Here is a 21,318-nt window from a genome sequence, read left to right as displayed (position 1 = left end):
TAATTTTATACGTTTGACATCTAAAATGGGCCTTCGGAGCGCCACCTCATTCTCTCATCACATGTAACGCCCGCTCATCGATGACTCGTACATTTTGTAGCGCAAGGGGTGGTTACAGCTAGTAGTGAAGGCTTGTGTGTGGACATTAGCTAGCCAGCTAGCTAACATATTGTGGAATTGAAGACGCTTTTCAAAAACAGATTTTCGACACGATTGCCCCACTTGACAGTAGCTAGAATATATACGAGGAATTGGACAATATACAAATCTGCTACCTAAACTTATGTTGGCTCGCATGTCTCTGCTAAGATTTGCTAGCTAGTTAGTTAGCTAACAAGAACGGATATTGCTGTGACTTAGTCAACATCTACCTAGCCCAGATTTATTTTAAGATTCTTAGTAATCGGTGCCATATCTAACTTTGCACGTCTTGGTGTTCAGCCTTTGTTGGTGCAATTTGTTAATTTTTAGCAACCAAATCAAAACCAACGCTAGCTAGCCAACAACGTTGGAGAAAAAACAATCACTACGCGAGACCGGGTAACTGGTGTTATAGATAACGTTAGCTGGCTAGCTATTTATCTTAACGTTAACGTAGCTGTCTAAAAAGCAAGAAAGGGAAGACGCTATAGTTGTCCAAAAACGGGGTCTAGATATTTTTATCCTGGTTGCTGAGGAACACCGATAAATCCATTGACATGATGTTTCCACAATCAAGACACTCGGTAAGTAGCAAACGTTAGCATAATTAGCTAGATGATAGCTAAATTCGAGCTATTCTCGTTAGCTACATAAGCAATTCAGCGTTATCCATGTAAGAATAAAGGGGGGTATATACGATGGCCGTAGCGCTGTGGTATGTTTTCATTTGTGTTGTTGATGATGGATTCAATCGCTTGTCTGTCACGCGCCCCCGGCATTTGTTTACATTCCAGGCTAGCTCCCACTTAGCTAGCTAACGTTAGCTAACCAAGATTACTAACTACAGCAGTTTTCATTGTGAGCTTTGCAAATGGATGTTTACCTTTTTGCTAGTCTATAATACTATACTAAACGTTTTCCACTCATTAGTAATGTGACATTTGAACAGGGATATCTCAGCTAGCTAGGTAAAGTGACATGTGCTAATAAAACGTAGCCTAGCCAACGTTGCCAGCTAGATAACTTGTTTTCCTGTCAGTCTTTTAGTCAAACCTAACACTCAAGGGCATGTGGAATTAAGTCAGTTAATTCATACAATAATAATTAAAAGTTACCCTTGATTGAGAATTCAATAGATGTCTTTAATTTGGATCCTTGATTACGTTGAAGTCTCAAGGACTTCCAGCCACTATGCCATGTGGGATCACTACAGAAGTGGATGTAATATAAAATATGTAATTTAGCAGACTATTTTATTCAAAGCGACTTAGTCATGCCCGCATTTTATGTATGTGTGGCCCAGGGAGTCGAGCCCACAACCCTGGCGATGCAAGTGCCATGCTCTATCAACTGAGCTATACGGGATGTTGTGGCTATATCATTTAGGCCTAAATGTTTTAAAATTAATACTGGTGTGCTAATGATGAAGATAGCGGGTGGGAAATAAGAATGTACACGATTTGTTATGGTTGAGCCTATTTCTGTGCTTCTTTCTCTTTAGCGTCCTACTACCCCCTAGGCCGGGATTGTAGTTCACACTATCAGGGTTTGTCCCTGCATAAACCTGTCCTCTCAATTCCAGGGATGACCAGCCCCTCCTGGAGAGTGTGTGTGCTCTACTGGGTGCGCAGGCTTTTGCTCCAGCCCTACTAATCACCTCATCAGGAGGACCTTGATTAGCTAAACCAAGAGTGTTTGTGTAGGGGCTGGAGCAAAAGCATTCGCAGCCAGTAAGTCTCCAGGATGGTAGTTGTAGAGCCCTGGTGTAATTTGGGTGGTGGCCTCCTTCCACCAGTCTGAAGTAGTAAGGCCTTGATGAGAAGCTCAACGCTGGATTATGCCTCTGACTCAGCCTGGGGTCATTCTTGTCAGTTGGCCACCTCTGGAAACTCTCATCTAACCCTGACCATACTCACAGACACACACATCCTCTCAGCCTGCGCTAATATCCCCCCCAGTAAAAGCCTAGAAGATTCCCTGCTATAAGGTTAATCTCAGAGGTCAATCCCTCTGTTACTAAACAAACAATACCACCCCCATCTGTCTCACACACATACACAGTTACAAACTGTGCCTGTCCCCTTTCTATCACACACCCAGGTGTTCGCCCCTTCTGATAAACATACAGTCCCACATACAGGGGGAGTGAAGAAATGCACACGTCAGTGAGAAGGGTAGGGGATGGAAATGCAGCTTCTCACTGATTGTTGTTATCTTGTTGATTGTCTAACTGTTTGTTGTTGTCTTGGGGATTCTGACTGTTGTACGTTTGTTATTGTGTTATCCTCCAGGCTTCCTCCCAGTCCTCCCAGCCTCTCAAGTTCACCACCTCTGACTCCTGCGACCGCATCAAGGACGAGTTTCAGTTCCTACAAGCACAATACCATAGGTAACACTGAAACACACACATGCTCACACACACTGAAAATACCCACCTACACACACCCACAAACACTCACGTCACACACACTGCATGCACTCAGATTCCAACATGCACTCACTCGTACACAGACATGTTCCTTACCAAATGTTGTCATATATCCAATCAGCTTGAAGATGGAGTGTGACAAGCTAGCTAGTGAGAAGTCAGAGATGCAGCGTCATTACATCATGGTGAGTGACATCATCACCTCTTCTTTTACTTTTAGCCTACCTAGGATACACGTTGGCCATTACTACAATTCTCTCAGATATACAGTACCAGTCAAAGGTTTGGGCACACCTACTCATTCCAGGATTTTTATTTTATTTTTACTATTTTCTACGTTGTAGAATAATAGTGAAGACATCAAAACTATGAAATAACACATATGGAATCGTGTAGTAACCAAAAACGGGTTAAACAAATCAAAATATATTTGAGATTCTTTGAAGTAGCCACCCTTTGCCTTGATGACAGCTTTGCACACTCTTGGTAGTCACCTGGAATGTATTTCAATTAACAGTTGTGCCTTGTTGAATGTACGTTTATATGGAATTTCTTTCCTTCTTAATGCGTTTGAGCCAATCAGTTGTGTTGTGACAAGGTAGGGGTGTTATATAGAAGACAGCCGTATTTGGTAAAAGACCAAGTCCATATTATGGCAAGAACAGCAAAAATAAGCAAAGAGAAACGACAGTCCATCATTACTTTAAGACATGAAGGTCAGTCAATCTGGAAAATTTCAAGAACTTTGAAAGTTTTTTCAAGTGCAGTCACAAAAACCATCAAGCGCTATGATGAAACTGGCCACAGGAAAGGAAGACCCAGAGTTACCTCTGCTGCAGAGGATAAGTTCATTAGAATTAACTGCACCTCGGAATTGCAGCCCAAATAAATGCTTCACAGAGTTCAAGTAACAGACACATCTCCACAGCCACTGTTCAGAGGAGACTGCGTAAATCAGGCCTTCATGGTCGAATTGCTGCAAAGAAACCACTACTAAAGGACACCAATAAGAAGAGACTTGCTTGGGCCAAGAAACACAAGCAATGGACATTAGACCGGTGGAAATCTGTCCTTTGGTCTGATGAGTCCAATTTGGAGATTTTTGGTTCCAACCGCCATGTCTTTGTGAGACGCAGAGTAGGTGAACGGATGATCTCCACATGTGTGGTTTCCAACATGAAGCATGGAGGAGGTGGTGTGGGGGTGCTTCTCTGGTGACACTGTCAGTGATTTATTTAGAATTCAAGGCGCACTTAACCAGCATGACTACCACAGCATTCTGCAGCAATACGCCATCCCATCTAGTTTGCGCTTAGTGGGACTATCATTTGTTTTTCAACAGGACAATGACCTAACACACCAATAGGCTGTGTAAAGGCTATTTGACCAAGAAGTTGAGCTGCATCAGATGACCTGGCCTCCACAATCACCCGACTTCAACCCAATAGAGATGGTTTGGGATGAGTTGGACCACAGTGTGAGGGAAAAGCATCCAACAAGTGCTCAGCATATGTGGAAACTCCTTCAAGACTGTTGGAAAAGCATTCCTCATGAAGCTGGTTGAGAAAATGGTGGCTACTTTGAAGAATCTCAAATATATTTTGATTTGTTTAACCCGTTTTTTGGTTACTACGTGGGTTATTTCATAGTTTTGATGTTTTCACTATTCTACAGTGTAGAGAATCGTAAAAATAAAGAACCCATTGAATGAGTAGGTGTGTCCAAACTTTTGACTGGTACTGTACACAAGTGTATTGAGGGCTAGGGATTGATTTGGAATTCTGCAGTATGTTAAAGTGTTACGTCACAAACCCCCAAATCTTCTTTTTGCAGTACTACGAGATGTCTTATGGACTGAACATTGAAATGCACAAACAGGTAACTTGTTTTCTCTCGCTCACTCTTTCCCCCTCTTCTCTCTCTGGTACAGTGTTGTATGCTAAAGCCAGTGTTGTATTCTGACCATAGAGATCGTTAGAGGATGCAACATTGCATCTTTCCAATTATGGCATCTGTGAGCGCGTTGGCACCATTGAGTCCATCTCCATTTTGAAGTAGTACATTTTCTTCTACTACTTCTGAGTTGGTAGAAAGGGTGCACACGGCCACCAAGACTGTGTTGTTTGAAACGATATAAAGCCAAGGTTGGTGATTTACTGCCACCTGCTGTAATGTAATGTTTCCTCATGAGTATAATTCATTGGCTTGATCCCTCCTGATGACCTGGATGGAATGTTGTGATCCTTCCTTAACCCATAGGAAGTACCACTCAGTTGACTACTTCAAAATGGTGAGTGTCTTCAATGGCGCTGCCCATGCTAAAACGGGCTTTGGGCACTAGAAACCTCTATCTCTATGATTCTGACTGTCGGTCTGTCTCTTCTCCCCAGGCTGAGATCGTGAAGAGACTAAACGGGATCTGTGCTCAGGTTCTCCCCTACCTATCTCAAGAGGTATTACACTCTCCTCTCTACACATACTTTTTCTTAGGATAACATAATCCCATATCAACGTGCTGTACGATGTCAATCTATTTAATTCTGTACAATAGCTAAATGTGTTTGGGTGTGTGTGTTGCAGCACCAGCAGCAGGTCCTAGGGGCCATAGAGAGAGCCAAGCAGGTCACTCCTCCTGAGATGAACTCTATCATACGGGTAGGCTGGTGTGTGTGTTAACCGTGCGTATATGACTCGTGTATGAATATGTGTGTATATAACCATGTGTATCTGTCTGTGCGTTTAGCAGCAGCTCCAGGTGCACCAGTTATCTCAGCTCCAGGGCTTGGGCCTCCCCACGATGGCTCCTCTCCCCATGGGTCTGTCTGCTCCCAGCCTCCCTCCAACCTCCAGCGCCGGACTGATGTCCCTGTCCTCCATCCTGGCCTCGCACTCCCACTCACAGGCAGCACATGCACAGGTAACACACACACACACACACCTGACCCGGGCGACACACACCTCACACGGGCAACACACACCTCACACGGGCAACACACATACACCTGACCCGGGCGACACACACACCTCACATGGGCAACACACACACACACACCTGACCCGGGCGACACACACACCTCACACGGGCAACACACACACACCTCGCACGGGCAACACACACACACCTCGCACGGGCAACACACACACACCTCGCACGGGCAACACACACACACCTCGCACGGGCAACACACACACACCTCGCACGGGCAACACACACACACCTCGCACGGGCGACACACACACCTCGCACTGGCGACACACACACCTCACACACACACACCTCCAGGGCTCTACATTGTGACCATTTGTGACTAAAAATAAATATGCGCTAAACGGTCAAAGTGATGTATCCAAGTGGGGACTTATACCCCCAGAACCAGTACTGCCGTGGTTGTAGTATTTCTGCTATTTTATGGTTGGTAATCACACGAAGAACTACGAATACCATAATGCAACACGCAGCTCAACGAGCCAATCGTAGCATAATGTAGTCAGAGGCTGGAACTACCTCAGTAGGCTGGAAACGCAACCTTGAGAGGATCTGCATTCGCTTCTGTCAGGAGAAGGATGAAGAGGATCACATTTTATTTTAAAGGTGTACTATGAGGAAATCGCTCTGCTTGGTTGCAAAAATGTTAACTGTTCGCCTCATTTCAGTTTGTGGCAAAACAAGCAAGTAGTGTACAGAATCATTGTACAATCTAATATATTTTCTGTGAAATATATTTTCCATAACCAAACATTGTATTTTCATTGTTTTGAAGCTGGTGTACAAAACTGAACATGAAAGATGCAAAAAAGAAACTTAAGAACGGGAATCATAGAAATAGTGGACATAGAACGGATCTACCGCTTCTTCGACTTGCTTTCGTTGAGAATGTCAGGTCTATAACTCCACTTTTCTATGTGAATATGGTCGAGTCACCCAAAAAGTGACATATTGCAGCTTTAAATGACAAGCTCAACAACAGAAGCCCGATGTGTCTGCCAGTGATACTGATGTGGATGTGGCTGAGCCCATGGTCGTCAAGCCACCAGCAACACAAGACGAGGAAGCTTTCGCTAGCACTAATAGTGACGTTAGCGCCGACGTTGCTCTGCTAGCCACTGCCAGCGGGAAGCATACAAGTACATCGAACAGTGAGGAAAAAGCTTGGAGAGTTTGGAGGCGAATGAAAGCTTATGTTTTACAAGTATTGTAAGGCTGAACCAATACTTACAAGGCAGCATTCTAGCTTTGTGGTGGGGAATCCTCACTTAGAGGGAAATGTCAAAAATGTTTACTTCAAATTCATCATCTCCAGCTCCACCCCAACATCAACATATATTAAAAAAGCGTTATTTTCACGTTTTGTAGTCAAAAGACAGAGGAAGATTAGTGTTTCCAATGACATTCTCAACCAATTCTTAGACAATTTAGTATGGAATGCCTACTTATAATTTTAACCAATTAGGAGTAGGCATTCCATACTAAATTGTCTAAGAATTGGTTGATGTCTTTTTGACATATGTTGATGTAGTGCCTGAGATGTTGACAAATGTTAAACACAGTGTCAAAAAGCACATCTCATCAAGACCAACAAACAACACTTCAGTCGGCTGTGAATAGGCAGGTGAATATTTCAGAAGAGATGAGAAGACAACAAATGAAAATTCAATATATTGTCCGTGAGCAGTAGATGTGGTTACATGATAATAAGCTCATTGTACCAGCCCTAGAGACCATTAAAACTACCTCCACTACTTTTCAATGTGCGCCTGCATTTCTTTGTGTGCGCACCTACATTTTTCTATTTAGGCGCAACATGTTTTCCTTGTATAAAACGCGCACACACACACGCACGCACCCCCCTAGCAGGTAACGCGCACACACACGCACGCACCCCCCTAGCAGGTAACACACTCATGACAGTTCACGGCTTTCTTCCACTCCTTGTGTTTTGTTCTCTGGTCTCCTCCCCACCAGGCTCAGGCCCAGCTGGCTAAAGAAGACAAGGCCAGAGACGCAGCAGAGAGAGAACAGAGGGAAGAGGACGGAGACAAGTCCGACTGATGGTGGAGTGTGGATGGGAAGGAGTGGAGAGAGGGGTGAGACAAGTTGGACTGATGGACAACCAGGAGTGGGTCTACTGTGGGAGGGCTAAGGGGGGGGGGTGTGAGTTGAGTGTTCATATAGTAGGTGTCATCCTGTGGTTCGGGTCTTTAGAGTTACTCTCTGGGCCTCCACTCCATCACTTTCTTATCCTTCTTTATCATCTTCTATTATCATCAAATCAGTTCGTCACCAAGCCTGTTGGACAGGTCTCCTCTGTCTGACTCCTTCCTCTTTTCCTTTCCTCTCCTCCTCTGTTCACTATTGCTGCTGACAACCCATTGCCAACAGATACTACCCTGACCTCTAACCCAGAGATGTGGACTCGAGTCACGTGACTTGGACATTTTATGACTTGACAATTTATGAAGCGCCCCGCTCTCCACTGTCCTGCGGTATTTATTTAGCAAACGTGATAACGCATCACTCCCAACAAACAAAAACAACAACTCTTAACAGAAATGTTACAGCAGCCTACACCTGAACTGTAGGGGAAGAAAACGAGATGACTTCTCAGTCTGATCAACTAGGCTACTGACAACAACCAGGTGGTAATGTTATGTAGCCTATTTTATAGACCATTTATTTGTGTTGGGAGAAAATGTGAATGTGATCAAATTTGGTTTAAGCTAAATTCAAACTTGGACTGGCTAGGCAACCTTGACCTTTTCAATCCAAAACTATTAACTGAAATGAATCAAACACTACTGATTTACATGGATTGTGTGAGTTAATTCTGATTTTAAAGTTGCAGAGGCCTACACGATGCAAACCTGCATAAAGCAAGCCTAGCCCTGTGAGTTGTAATGTCCAATTGCAATTGTTGTGTCTGTAGAGGAAACCCCTGTTAGTCTAGTTTTTTAAAATATAATTCATGTGAACAAGTACAGGGTTGCTGCAGTTTGACAGGGGTTTTCATCCTCCCTAGGGCCAGGAGTTATAAAAACAAATCTTGGGTCCCACTCACATCATTGTCCATATAAAAACCTTTTGACAACTGATTAATGACTGTCATACCCTATAAAGTCTTTATACCTGGTTAGGTTACCAGATTAGGGAAAGGTCCAAGCCCCAGGGAAAACTATTTGCCCCACCACTGGAACCTGTGGTGCCACCTCTGCATCAGGGCATCTGGACCAGTCCCAAAAATCGTTGCATTCGGTTTGAAAGACTGTGGGGGGGTGGGGGGGGCAGTTTGTAAAACACGTTTGTCCAAAATCATTGCAGTTGCAATGAAATTGGCATAAAACACTTAACCATTGACTTGAGGACTCGAAACCCAAAATTAGGGACTTGTGACTTGACTTGAGACTTGCCTGTTATTTCTTGGGACTTGACTCAAAGCTTAAAACTTGAGACTTGCAAAATTGTGACTTGGTCCCATCTTAGCTCTAACCCTTTAACCCCTGACCTCTGTTCCTCTTCTCCTAGTAGAAGTTGCCCTTAAGCTCAGATTTAAACGGTCAAAACATTACTGACCTTTGATCAGTGTCTAGGGACAACTTCCTCCTGTAGGTCTCTGCTGATTTGGCTGCAGAATTACTGCTAACTCTGCTCACTGATCTCACAGACAGTGATCTGAAAGGGCCACTTGAATAAGACAGTCAAGTGTAAAAGTGATAGGAGCTAGAGTGTGTGTGTGTGTGTGTGTGTGTGTGTGTGTGTGTGTGTGTGCAAACTTAAGTTTTATTTTTATGAACCACCTTTCGTATTCTCCCTCCCACCCCTGTCTGTCCACTCTCTTAACTGACCAAGTCTATGGTCCAGGCCCAAATCAACCCCTAGCCCCTAAGCACTTTCCCCTAGACAGAGGAAGTGTCCGAGGGGTAAGGGTTGATCCTGGACGGGGCCTAAATCTAACGGGACCTAAACTTCACATCAATCATGTGCTCATTCAGATCAGATCCTATTGGTGGAAAGGGAGAGGAATACATTTGTATATGTCGTTCTGTTGGTTAGCATAGCACTTGGAGCTAGAATGTGTGGTGAGCGAGCATGGTGCCAAACCGTTGAACACAGCTGTAGCGCACTAACCTATTACCTACCCTCAGACGCATAACTGTCTTTCTAATTCAAGGCGATAAGTTTTAGTTCTTCTCCAGGACAGTAGGTGGCAGCAATGCCACACCAAAGCCAAACCAGACCCAGGGCTGTATTCAATCAAACCCCATTACAGTATTTACACAGACTTTATTCCCCCCCAATGGGTTAATTAAAATCACAGGACCCTAAAAACCTACTACTACTGCCAGGTAGACTCCCCTCACAGGTAGATGCTTCAAGTTTTCAGAATAAGTGTGTTTTCAGGCAGTAGTTTGTAAACCAAGACACTAAACTTTGCTATTGCAGGTTTGATTGAATTTAGAGCAAAACTCGGACATGAATGGTTTGTGTGTTTCTGTTGTGAAGGGCCCATTTATATAACTATATCAATATACATATATACTTTTTTAAGCATTTTTGTATGTTTCAAAGCTGCTTTTAGTGTGTATGCGTGTGATGGAAGACGACGTTTCAGTGTAGCGTGTGTATTATGTGATGTGCTATGGGAAGAGGTACTATCCAATACCCCCCCCCCCCTCCTCTCCTGCCCCCCCTTCTCTCCTGCCCCCCCTTCCTCTCCTGCCCCCCCTCCTCTCCTGCCCCCCCCCCCTCCTCTCCTGCCCCCTTGACAATGCTGAGGAAATGTCGCCTCCTTGTTGAGCTTTGTAAATGTAATTTTTAAAACTCTTTATTTTGTCGTTATATGTGAAACTTCATAAGTGTGTACTTGGCGATAATGTATGTCATCTGTGTTATGAAAAACCAATACTTATAGCTTCATTTAAAAGAAAAGACGTGGCGGGGAAAAAGTCCCATCTAATGTAAACCAACCAAACAGAAACATTGACTACACAACATGACTGAAAGAAGCGCTCGGCAGTAAGGAAATGTCTATGGTGCCTTACAAATAAATGACTCAACGGAGAGACTGTTTCTAGTGGTTTTTGTGTTTGTGTGTTTGCATACAAGAATGCCTGTGGGTATACTACAAAGCAGTATCGACGAGTTAGCCAGATAACTTTGATAAACAACCAGAAATAATTTCAGATTTTCTGGTTTATTAAGAAAGCTTAAATTAACTCACAGAAGTTTTGATCCCTTGGATTTCTTCACGTTTAATTGTTAAATGGGGATTACATTTTTTTTGTCAACATTCTACACAGTACTTTGTCAAAGTGGACTTTTTTTTTTTAAAGATTCATTAAAATGTAATGACATTTAGTCACTAAGTTGCATAAGTACTCAGCTCCCTGAGTCAATACATGTTAGAAACACCTTTGGCATCGATTACAGCTGTGCATCTTCTTGGGTAAGTCTCTAAGAGTTTTCCACACCTGCATTGTGCAATATTTGCCTATTATTCTTTATAAAATTCTTCATGCTCGATCAAGATGTTGCGGATCATAGCTAGACAGGAATGATCAACTCTTGCCCTAGATTTTCAAGGAGATTTATGTCAACTAACTTGGCCACTCAGGAACATTGTCTTGGTAAGCAACTCCAGTGAGGATTTGGCCTTCTGTGGTATGTTATTGTCCTGCTGAATTCCTCCCATTCTCTGGTGTGACGCAGGTTTTCCTCTAGGATTTTGCCTGTGCTTAGCTCCATCCCATTTCTTTTTATCCTGAAAAACTCCCCAGTATTTTCCAATGACAAGCATATCGATACCATGATGCAGCCACCACCATGCTTGAAAGTAAGGAGGCAGTTACTCAGTGATGTGTTGTGCTGGCTTTACATTTAGACCTTTGCTGTGTTTCTTTGCAGTATTACATTAGTGCCTTGTTGCATACAAGATGCATGCATTTTTATTCTGTACATTTCTGTTCTTTTCACTCAATGTTTTTCTCCCGTCACAGCCATTGAAGCGGTTGTAAAATCACCAATGGCCTCATGGTAACATCCCTGAGCAGTTTCATTCCTGTCCTGGAGCTCAATTCAGAAGTACGACTATCTTTTGATGTGTCTGGATGGTTTAATACATAATCCACAGCCTAATTATTAACTACACTATGGTTAAAGAGATATTCAGTGTCTGATTTATTGTTAGCCATCTATCAATCACTGCCCTTCTTTATGAGGCTTTCGAAAAGCTCCCTGGTCTTTGTAGTTGAATATGTGCATGAAATTCAATACTTAACTGAGGGACCTTACAGATGTATGTATGGGAGGCAGAGGAAGGGCTAGTCATTAAAAAATCATGTCAACCCCTATTATTTCATACCGAGTGAGTCCATCTAACAAGTGATTTGTTAAGCCAAGTTTTACTCCTGAACTAATTTAGGCTTACCTAAACAAAGGGTCTGAATGCTTATGCAACCACTATATTTTAGTTAATTTGTTATCCACTTTGACATTAGTCTTTTTTTATATAGATTGTCAACAAAAAAATACATTTTAATCCCACTTTGTAACAAAATGTGAAAAAAATCCAAGGGGTCTGAATACTTTTGCAAGGTACTGTGTTTTTGGTTGTTGAGTCAATTGTAGTGCCTTCAGAAAGTATTCATACCCCTTGACTTATTCCACATTGTGTTACAGCCTGAATTCAAAATACTTTTTCCTCACCCAACTACACACAATACCCCATAACGACAAAGGGAAAACATGTTTTTAGAACTTTTGACAAATTTATTGAAAATAAAATACCGATATCTAATTTACATAATTATTCACACCCCTCGGGTGCATCCAATTTCCTTCGATCATCCTTGCAACTTAAGAGTCCACCTGTGGCCAATTCAATTGTTTGGGCATGAGTTACATAGAAAGAAACACCTGTCTAAGGTCCCACATTTGACTGCGCTTGTCAGAGCAGAAATTGAAAAAATATGGAACTACCCAGACTCTGCTTAGAGCTGGCCGTCCCAATGACCACTCTAACAGAACTACAGAGTTCCTTGGTTGAGATGGGAGAACCTGCCAGAAGGACAACTGTCTCTACAGCATTTCACCCATCTGTGCTTCATGGGAGAATGGCCAGATGGAAGCCACTCCTGAGAAAAAGACACATAACGAAACACCTGGAGTTTACAGAAAGGCACGTGAAAGACAGAGCATAAGGCAAAGGATTATGTGGTCGATGAGACAGAAATGGAACTATTTGGCCTGAATGGAAAGCTCTATGTCTGGAGAACCAGGCACAGCTCATCACTCATCATTTTAACACCCTACCATTAAACATGGTGGTAGCAGCAACAGGCAATGGGAATGTTTTTCAGAGGCAGGAACTGGTAAGGATAGAGAGAACAACAAATGGAGCCAAATACAGGCAAATCCTTGATGAGAACCTGTTTCAGAGTGCAAATGATAGACCGGGGGTGAAGATTTACATTAACAGGACAATGACCCAAAGAATACAACCAAATCAATGTTGGAATGGCTTCAGAACAAGAATGTGAAGTCAGTGTCCCAGCCAAAGCACAGACTTGAATCTCATTGAAAATCTGGAAAGGCTTGATTGCTGTTCACCATCGCACCCCATCTAACTTAACAGAGCTTGAGAAAATCCCCAAATCCAGATGTGCAAAGCTGATAGACATACCCAAGAGGACTCAGAGATGTAATCGCCACCAAAGGTGCTTGCTTCTACAAAGTATTGACTCAGGTGTGTGAATACTTATGTAGTAATTGAGAAATTTCTGTATTTCATTTTTCGATAACTTTGCAAACATTTCTAAAAGCCTGTTTTCACTTTGTCACAAAGTATTGTGTGTAGAAGGGTGAGAAACAATTTAATCCATGTGTGGATGGTGTTTTATTTATTTTTTTTGTTTGGGAAAGTGTGGTGTTGAGTGAGAAAGGAAATGGTTGCTTATCTCAGAACCAATGTATTGCTGTGTGTGAGAGAACTTTCAATGTTCAGATGATGGATATACTTTTTATAATGAATTATACATCTTTATTTATTGTCCTATCATGGTGGAACTGTTTCAAAATAAATTATACATTTCATTTATTTATTGTTCTATGATGAACTAAATTTTTTAAATAAATTATATATGTAATTTATTTATGATCCTATATTGATGGAACGGTCCACAACCCTATACCCTAGACACCCACCTGAATGACCCAGATACTAAGGAGAAGTCCCTAACTGTTTTATGGGCCTGCTGTAAGCGGTCTGTATGCAGCCAAAATGTGGTCAGAGACCAAGAGCAGCACTGCCCCCTCAAGATTCTGAGCCTGCTTGGCAGGGTTGGTCCTGCAAAGCCAAAGCCCCCTAAAGGGAGAGCATACTATACAAGGAAATTCTCAAAGCTGCTAATGAGAACCTTGACGACCTTGTACCTAGCCGGTGGGGATTCCGGTGGGGTGCCCCCACCCAGGCAGTGGCAGTGCTGGCAACACTAGCTGCAGTAACCCATGGGGAGGGAGTCACACTCAGACATTCAGTGAGCGGGTATATTATTGTGGCCCTGGTGGCACAAAATCAAAAGTCTGACTGCATGGAGATGCTTGGGAATATGGTCAATACGGGGGACCGTGTTGTGGGTGTTTCAGGGAAAAGGTGTACATTTTGACCTCCATCATCTAGGACGTGACAATGGTTAATAAAATCTCTCAATTTCTGCCCATTTTTTGGCACAGTCTTGCAGGCCTTCTCATACAGCTGCAACTGTATATGCATCCGTAAATCAAGACCTTTCTTGAGTTGGGCTCTGGGATTGTGCAACTGTTGAGAATGTGAGCCTATGGTTGTGTGGGGGGGAAAGGGTTGAGTGTGTATGAGTGTGTGGGTGTATGTGCGTATCCCACAACTGTTGCGAAGGAGTAAAAGATGTTAGATACAATATAGGATGATTCACAATAATTGTTTGCTAATATAATAATTGCTTGTAAATTGCTTACAAATATGAATAGCTAATTATGTAAAATAGTAAACAGGATTTTAAAAATATATATAGATATACACTGCTGTGTGTGTATATATACACTGCTCAAAAAAATAGAGGGAACACTTAAACAACACAATGTAACTCCAAGTCAATCACACTTCTGTGAAATCAAACTGTCCACTTAGGAAGCAACACTGATTGACAATACATTTCACATGCTGTTGTGCAAATGGAATAGACAACAGGTGGAAATTATAGGCAATTAGCAAGACACCTCCAATAAAGGAGTGGTTCTGCAGGTGGGGACCACAGACCACTTCTCAGTTCCAATGCTTCCTGGCTGATGTTTTGGTCACTTTTGAATGCTGGCGGTGCTTTTACTCTAGTGGTAGCATGAGACGGAGTCTACATCCCACACAAGTGGCTCAGGTAGTGCAGCTCATCCAGGATGGCACATCAATGTGAGCTGTGGCATGAAGGTTTGCCGTGTCTGTCAGCGTAGTGTCCAGAGCATGGAGGCGCTACCAGGAGACAGAACAGTACATCAGGAGACGTGGAGGAGGCCGTAGGAGGGCAACAACCCAGCAGCAGGACTGCTACCTCCGCCTTTGTGCAAGGAGGAGCAGGAGGAGCACAGCCAGAGCCCTGCAAAATGACCTCCAGCAGGCCACAAATGTGCATGTCTGCTCAAACGGTCAGAAACAGACTCCATGAGGGTGGTATGAGGGTGGTATGAGGGCCCAACGTCCACAGGTGGGGGTTGTGCTTACAGCTCAACACCGTGCAGTACGTTTGGCATTTGCCAGAGAACACCAAGATTGGCAAATTTGCCACTGGCGCCCTGTGCTCTTCACAGATGAAAGCAGGTTCACACTGAGCACGTGACAGACGTGACAGAGTCTGGAGACGCCGTGGAGAACGTTCTGCTGCCTGCAACATCCTCTAGCATGACCGGTTTGGCGGTGGGTCAGTCATGGTGTGGGGTGGCATTTTTTTGGGGGGCCGCACAGCCCTCCATGTGCTCGCCAGAGGTAGCCTGACTGCCATTAGGTAAAGAGATGAGATCCTCAGACCCCTTGTGAGACCATATGCTGGTGCAGTTGGCCCTGGGTTCCTCCTAATGCAAGACAATGCTAGACCTCATGTGGCTGGAGTGTGTCAGCAATTCCTGCAAGAGGAAGGCATTGATGCTATGGACTGGCCCGCCCGTTCCCCAGACATGAATCTAATTGAGCACATCTGGGACATCATGTCTCGCTCCATCCACCAACGCCTCGTTGCACCACAGACTGTCCAGGAGTTGGCGGATGCTTTAGTCCAGGTCTGGGAGGAGATCCCTCAGGAGACCATCCGCCACCTCATCAGGAGCATGCCCAGGCATTGTAGGGAGGTCATACAGGCACGTGGAGGCCACACACACTACTGAGCCTCATTTTGACTTGTTTTAAGGACATTACATCAAAGTTGGATCAGCCTGTAGTGTGGTTTTCCACTTTAATTTTGAGTGTGACTCCAAATCCAGACCTCCATGGGTTGATAAATTGGATTTCCATTGATTATTTTTGTGTGATTTTGTTGTCAGCACATTCAACTATGTAAAGAAAAAAGTATTAAATAAGATTATTTATTTCATTCAGATCTAGGATGTGTTGTTTAAGTGTTCCCTTTATTTTTTTGAGCAGTATATATATAGATATTTTGATGGCTATATACAATACAAATCGAGGGCGATGGAAATGCATTTGGCGGTTGATCTACTTCTGTTTTGTAAATGGCACTGTGTGCTCTTTTTGAAGGATGGATCCCAGTGTTTTCAGGGATACGGGGGTCGGGGGTGGTCTGGCAGGCATTGGGATGGCAAACCAACTCGGGATGAGGAGGGCTTTTAGCGGGTGGAATAGTGGGGACCAATTGGAGGTTTACTTAGTAGCAATGCAAATATCACGGTACAGCTATATAGACAATCATCATGTTACTTTTTAATGGTACGTTTACAAACATATATTTTAATAAATAGAATTGAAAGTTGTCTCATTATGGTAAGTGGTGAAATAAGTATAGCCAGTTACAATTGTAATGGCCTAGCAGATAGTATTTTCTTATTATAAGTATTTACCTGGATAAAAGAGAAGGAATATAATATCTATTGTTTACAGGAAACACATTCAACAATTTTAGATGAAGTTTTGTGGAAAAAGGAATATATTTCTCCCTTGGGCAAAGAAATTCAAAAGGGGTGATAGTTTTAATTAAGTCATTTTGATCCAAATGTGCAAATTGTCCCAACAGATCATCAAGGTAGATGGGTTATTTTAAATATGTTATTGGACAATAAACAGATATGGCTTATTAACCAATACGGTCCAAATAATGATGATCCAAGCTTCTTTGAAAATATATATAAGAATTGATCAACTCTACAAGCAACACTAGACTCTATTATTATGGTGGGAGATTTTAATACGGTCTTAAATACCTCTATGGACCGTAAAGGAAATCACACTACAAACTATCACCCTCAGGCACTTAAGGAAATCATGAATGTCATGGCTATATTGGAATTAGTGGATATATGGAGACATAAATACCCTGACCTAGTGAGATATACATGGCGGAGGCTTAATCAAGCTAGTCGTCTTGACTACTTTCTTATGCCATTCTCTCTGGCACCAAAAGTTTAAAAAGTGTTGATAGGGGACAGAATGCGGTCGGATCAAAACATAATTGGCATATATATTACTCTTACAGAATTCCCAGTGGGCGAGGATATTGAACATTTAATCAAAGCCTACTAGATGATACATTGTTTAGAACTAGGACAGAAGAATGTTTAACTGACTTTTTCAGACATAACATTGGTACAGCAGATCCCCTTATTGTATGGGACACTTTTAAATGTGCCTTTAGAGGCCATGCAATTCAGTGCTCATCTATAAAACAAAAGCAATTTAGACCAAGAGTCCATATTAACAAAGGAAATTGAAGGACTAACAGTATAGATAGATAGCAATAAAAACTGTACCATAGAGGCACAGAATAAGTTAGAGGAAAAACAAAAAGAAATGGAGGAACTTATTCAAGAAAGAGCCAGTGTAATATATTATAAAAAATAAAGCAAACTGGATGGAATATGAGGAAATGCACCAAATTCTTTTTCAATCTTCAATATAGAAATGCTACCAAAAAATTGTATTGAAATTGTACGGATTTTTTCCCTAATAATAATGTCAAATTAACATCTGTACAGAAAGACTCATGTGAAGGCCAAATTACAGGGGAGGAACTTCTTGATGCAATTAAAGCCTTTAAGGCTGGGAAAACTCCAGGGCTGGATGGCATACCAGTGGAAGTATACAAAACCTTTTTTTGATATACTCAGAGGACCATTATTAGCATGTTTTAACCACCCCTATATAAATGGTAGATTATCAGACACGCAACAAGAAGGTCTGATATCATTATTACTGAAACAGGACCCAAGTGGTGTGTATATATAAAGATCCAGTCCATTAAAAAAAATGGGGACCTCTTACACTTCAGTGTTGTGATGCAAAAATCTTGGCACATAGAATTAAAAAAGTATTGTCAGATATTATTCATCCTAATCAGACAGGTTTTTTGCATGGCCGATACATTGGAGATAATATAAGACAAGTACTGGAAACAATAGAATACTATGAAATATCGGGGACACCAGGCCTGGTTTTCATAGCTGATTTTGAAAAGGCTTTTGATAAAGTACGACTGGAGTTTATATATAAATGCCTAGAATATTTCAATTTTGGGGAATCTCTTATAAAATGGGTTAAAGTTATGTATAGTAACCCTAGGTGTAAAATAGTAAATAATGGCTACATCTCAGAAAGTTTTAAACTATCTAGAGGAGTAAAACAAGGTTGTCCAATATCGGCATATCAATTTATTATTGCCATCGAAATGTTAGCTGTTAAAATTAGATCAAACAATAATATTAAGGGATTACAAATCCGTAGCTTAAAAACTAAGGCGTCATTGCACGCTGATGATTAATGTTTTCTTTTAAAACCACAATTAGACTCTCTCCACGGCCTCATAGAGGATCTAGATACTTTTGCTATCCTCAAAGTCAAGGGGTATGAATATTTTCTGAAGGCACTGTAGACCATTCCCATTTCAAACCTTTTTCTTAAAAGAAAACAAAAAAAATAAACCTCTGGATATTTAGGCAAAATAGCTGGCTTTCATTGGTTCTGCTTGTAGTATACCCCTATGGAGTTATCCCACAAATCAGACAAGTCTGGAGAGGCCCGCAGCATCCTGGGAGTTCCACTTGTCAACAGGATAGTGTTTCACCTGAGTACATCCAAGTACATGTCACTGTGGCAATACTGATGTTTTTTTTTTTACATTCAGGTTAGGATAATTAACTAGTCAGGTTAGGAGGACTAACATGGCAGGTTAGAATAATTAACTAGGCAGGTTAGGAGAATGAGGTTAAGGTTAGGCCTAGCTAAAATGCTAGTTTTACCCAACGTGACAACTAGAAGGCGCTGCCCTGGTAGCTACAAACCATCAGTACCATAACACCGGCTGTTCTTATAAGGAAGCGCATAGTGTATACAGCGAAATGGTTTGCGAAGGGGACTTTGTCTGCAAGGACCATCCAAACTAAAAAAATAATCATGCGCAGGGCTTTATAGCAACTGTGGTTGAGGTACAGAGAATTTATACCTGCACCCTTTTCAGCAACTACTCCCTCATTAGGCTACAGAATCAACTAGCACACACACTCGCTTTAATAACAAAAATCAGTCTGATGCACAAAGGGCATATTAGTTCGTCTTTATGCATAAACTACAAAAAAGCAATACAGAGAAATAAAATAAAACAAATTGAAATAAAGCTATGACAACATGTGCAATGTCTTCATCACTGGGTCTGGTGTGCCATCACCCCAACAAACATTGGGAAAGTCCTAGTGAATGACTTGGATGAATCCATGAAGTTGAAGGCGTCCTATCCATTCATTCCATCCATTTATCCATCCCTCCACTCTTCCAATCATCCCTCTCTACCCATCCCTCCACAGCAGTAACTCTGTGGTTCTGCATGCACTTTCGTCTCAGCAGGAGTTGCCAGATTATAAACGAAAGACACTTCTGTAAAATCAAGTTCCCTTTTCCATCAAGAAGAAATACACACATTTGATTGCAGCTACAGTTTGTTACAGACAAGCTTATGAAGGATTACAGTGTGGATACAAACAATAAAATACACTACATGGCCAAAAGTAGGTTGACACTCCTTCAAATTAGTGGATTCGGCTATTTCAGCCACACTCGTTGCTGACAAGTGTATAAATTGAACACCCAGCCATGCAATCTCCAGAGACAAACAATGGCCCGTAGTGAAAAGCTCAGTGACTTTCAACATGGCACCGTCATAGGATGCCACCATTTCAACAAGTCAGTTCGTCAAATTTCTGCCCTGCTAGAGATGCCCCAGTCAACTGTAAGTGCTGTTATTGTAAGTGGAAACGTGTAGGAGTAACAATGGCTCAGCTACGAAGTGGTAGGCCACAAGCTCACAGAACGAGACCGCTTGTCTTCGGTTGCAACATTCACTACCGCGTTCCAAACTGCCTCTAGAAACAACGTCAGCACAAACTGTTTGTCTGGAGCTTCATGAAATGAGTTTCCATGGTTGAGCAGCCGCACACAAGCCTAACAGGCTGATTAGACCGCTCGCATCGGGTGTGCGAGCATTGCAAAATAAATTTAGAAATCTATGTTATTCAATTATTGCACCCACACTGCTCATGCGCGCCAACGATCATTTGCGTTGCCAAGGGCCAAAATAGAATTCAGTTCTATTTCTGAGGCAGATCACGCTGCAAGTCCTGCCTCTCCCATATCCTCATTGGCTTATAGAAGCAGGTACGCACATGTCATCTGCTCATTGGTTATACCCACATGGGTGACTGAAAGACGAACGAGGTCAGTGGCGGTAATGCACCTAATTTATGAAAGTTGCCAATCGCAATATAAAGTCAAGAGAAGAAAAAGGCTGGAAGGAAGAGAGTAGAAACGAGTCGGTTGACCGTTTATGTGTGGATTAATTGGCAGAGTAGAGGACCTTGTGCATTTCAGGTAAAATAACAACTTAATGTTTATATCCCAGGACAAATTAGCTAGCAACGGCAAGCTAGCTAAATAGGACAAATTAGCTAGCACGTGCAAGCTAACTAGCCATAAATGTTTAATGCTTTTCAACCTGTCCCCAAATTAATAAAATTGGTTCAGAGTTTGTTTTGATATTTTAACCTGCGTGTCGTGATCGCGTTTGGTGTGGGGGGACAAAATACATTTATGCACGATGGTGCACATGCGCAGCCGGTTTGGGTTCTGTGTAAGATCACCATGTGCAATGCCAAGCGTCAGCTGGAGTGGTGTAAAGCTCGCAATTGGACTCTGGATCAGTGGAAATGTGTTCTCTGGAGTGATAAATCACGCTTCACCATCTGACAGTCCAACGGATGAATCTGGGTTTGACGGATGCCAGGAGAATGCTACCTGCCCCAATGCATAGTGCCAACTGTAAAGGTTGGTGGAGGAGGAATAATTGTCTGGGGCTGTTTTTTTCATTCCAGTGAAGGGAAATCAATGACATTCTAGACGATTCTGTGCTTCCAACTTTGTGGCAACAGTTTGGGGAAGGCCCTTTCCTGTTTCAGCATGACAATGCCCCCATGCACAAAGCGAGGCCCATACAGAAATGCTTTGTCGAGATCGTTGTGG

At 42.4% G+C, this 21,318-nt stretch overlaps 1 protein-coding gene across 2 annotated transcripts; it reads left to right on the top strand.

Moving 5' to 3' along the window:
- Nucleotides 1–49: 49 nt before the first annotated feature.
- Nucleotides 50–9,953, top strand: LOC115196182 (amino-terminal enhancer of split-like). Of its 2 annotated transcripts, none has more exons than XM_029756813.1 (8): nt 50–725; nt 2,433–2,530; nt 2,691–2,754; nt 4,403–4,447; nt 4,960–5,022; nt 5,150–5,224; nt 5,313–5,486; nt 7,533–9,953. In XM_029756813.1, exons 1-8 carry the CDS (start codon nt 699–701, stop codon nt 7,617–7,619), a joined length of 633 nt encoding a protein of 210 aa, XP_029612673.1. In that variant the 5' UTR covers nt 50–698; the 3' UTR covers nt 7,620–9,953. The 2 variants fall into 2 exon arrangements, with proteins under 2 accessions (XP_029612673.1, XP_029612674.1); XM_029756814.1 differs by having other exon boundaries at nt 53–725; nt 5,316–5,486.
- The last annotated feature ends 11,365 nt before the right edge of the window (nt 9,954–21,318 follow it).

This window comes from Salmo trutta, chromosome 6 (assembly GCF_901001165.1).
Source record: "Salmo trutta chromosome 6, fSalTru1.1, whole genome shotgun sequence".
Taxonomy (NCBI): domain Eukaryota; kingdom Metazoa; phylum Chordata; class Actinopteri; order Salmoniformes; family Salmonidae; genus Salmo; species Salmo trutta.
Note: the sequence above shows the minus strand (reverse complement) of the source record. Positions and strands in the feature narration are given on the sequence as shown.

Excerpts from the sequence above, each read along its gene's own strand:
- LOC115196182 (XM_029756813.1), top strand. The coding sequence starts at position 699 with ATGATGTTTCCACAATCAAGACACTCG. Across the intron at positions 2,531-2,690 it reads CTACAAGCACAATACCATAG|CTTGAAGATGGAGTGTGACA; the intron begins GTAACACTGAAA and ends ATATCCAATCAG. Across the intron at positions 5,023-5,149 it reads TCCCCTACCTATCTCAAGAG|CACCAGCAGCAGGTCCTAGG; the intron begins GTATTACACTCT and ends TGTGTGTTGCAG.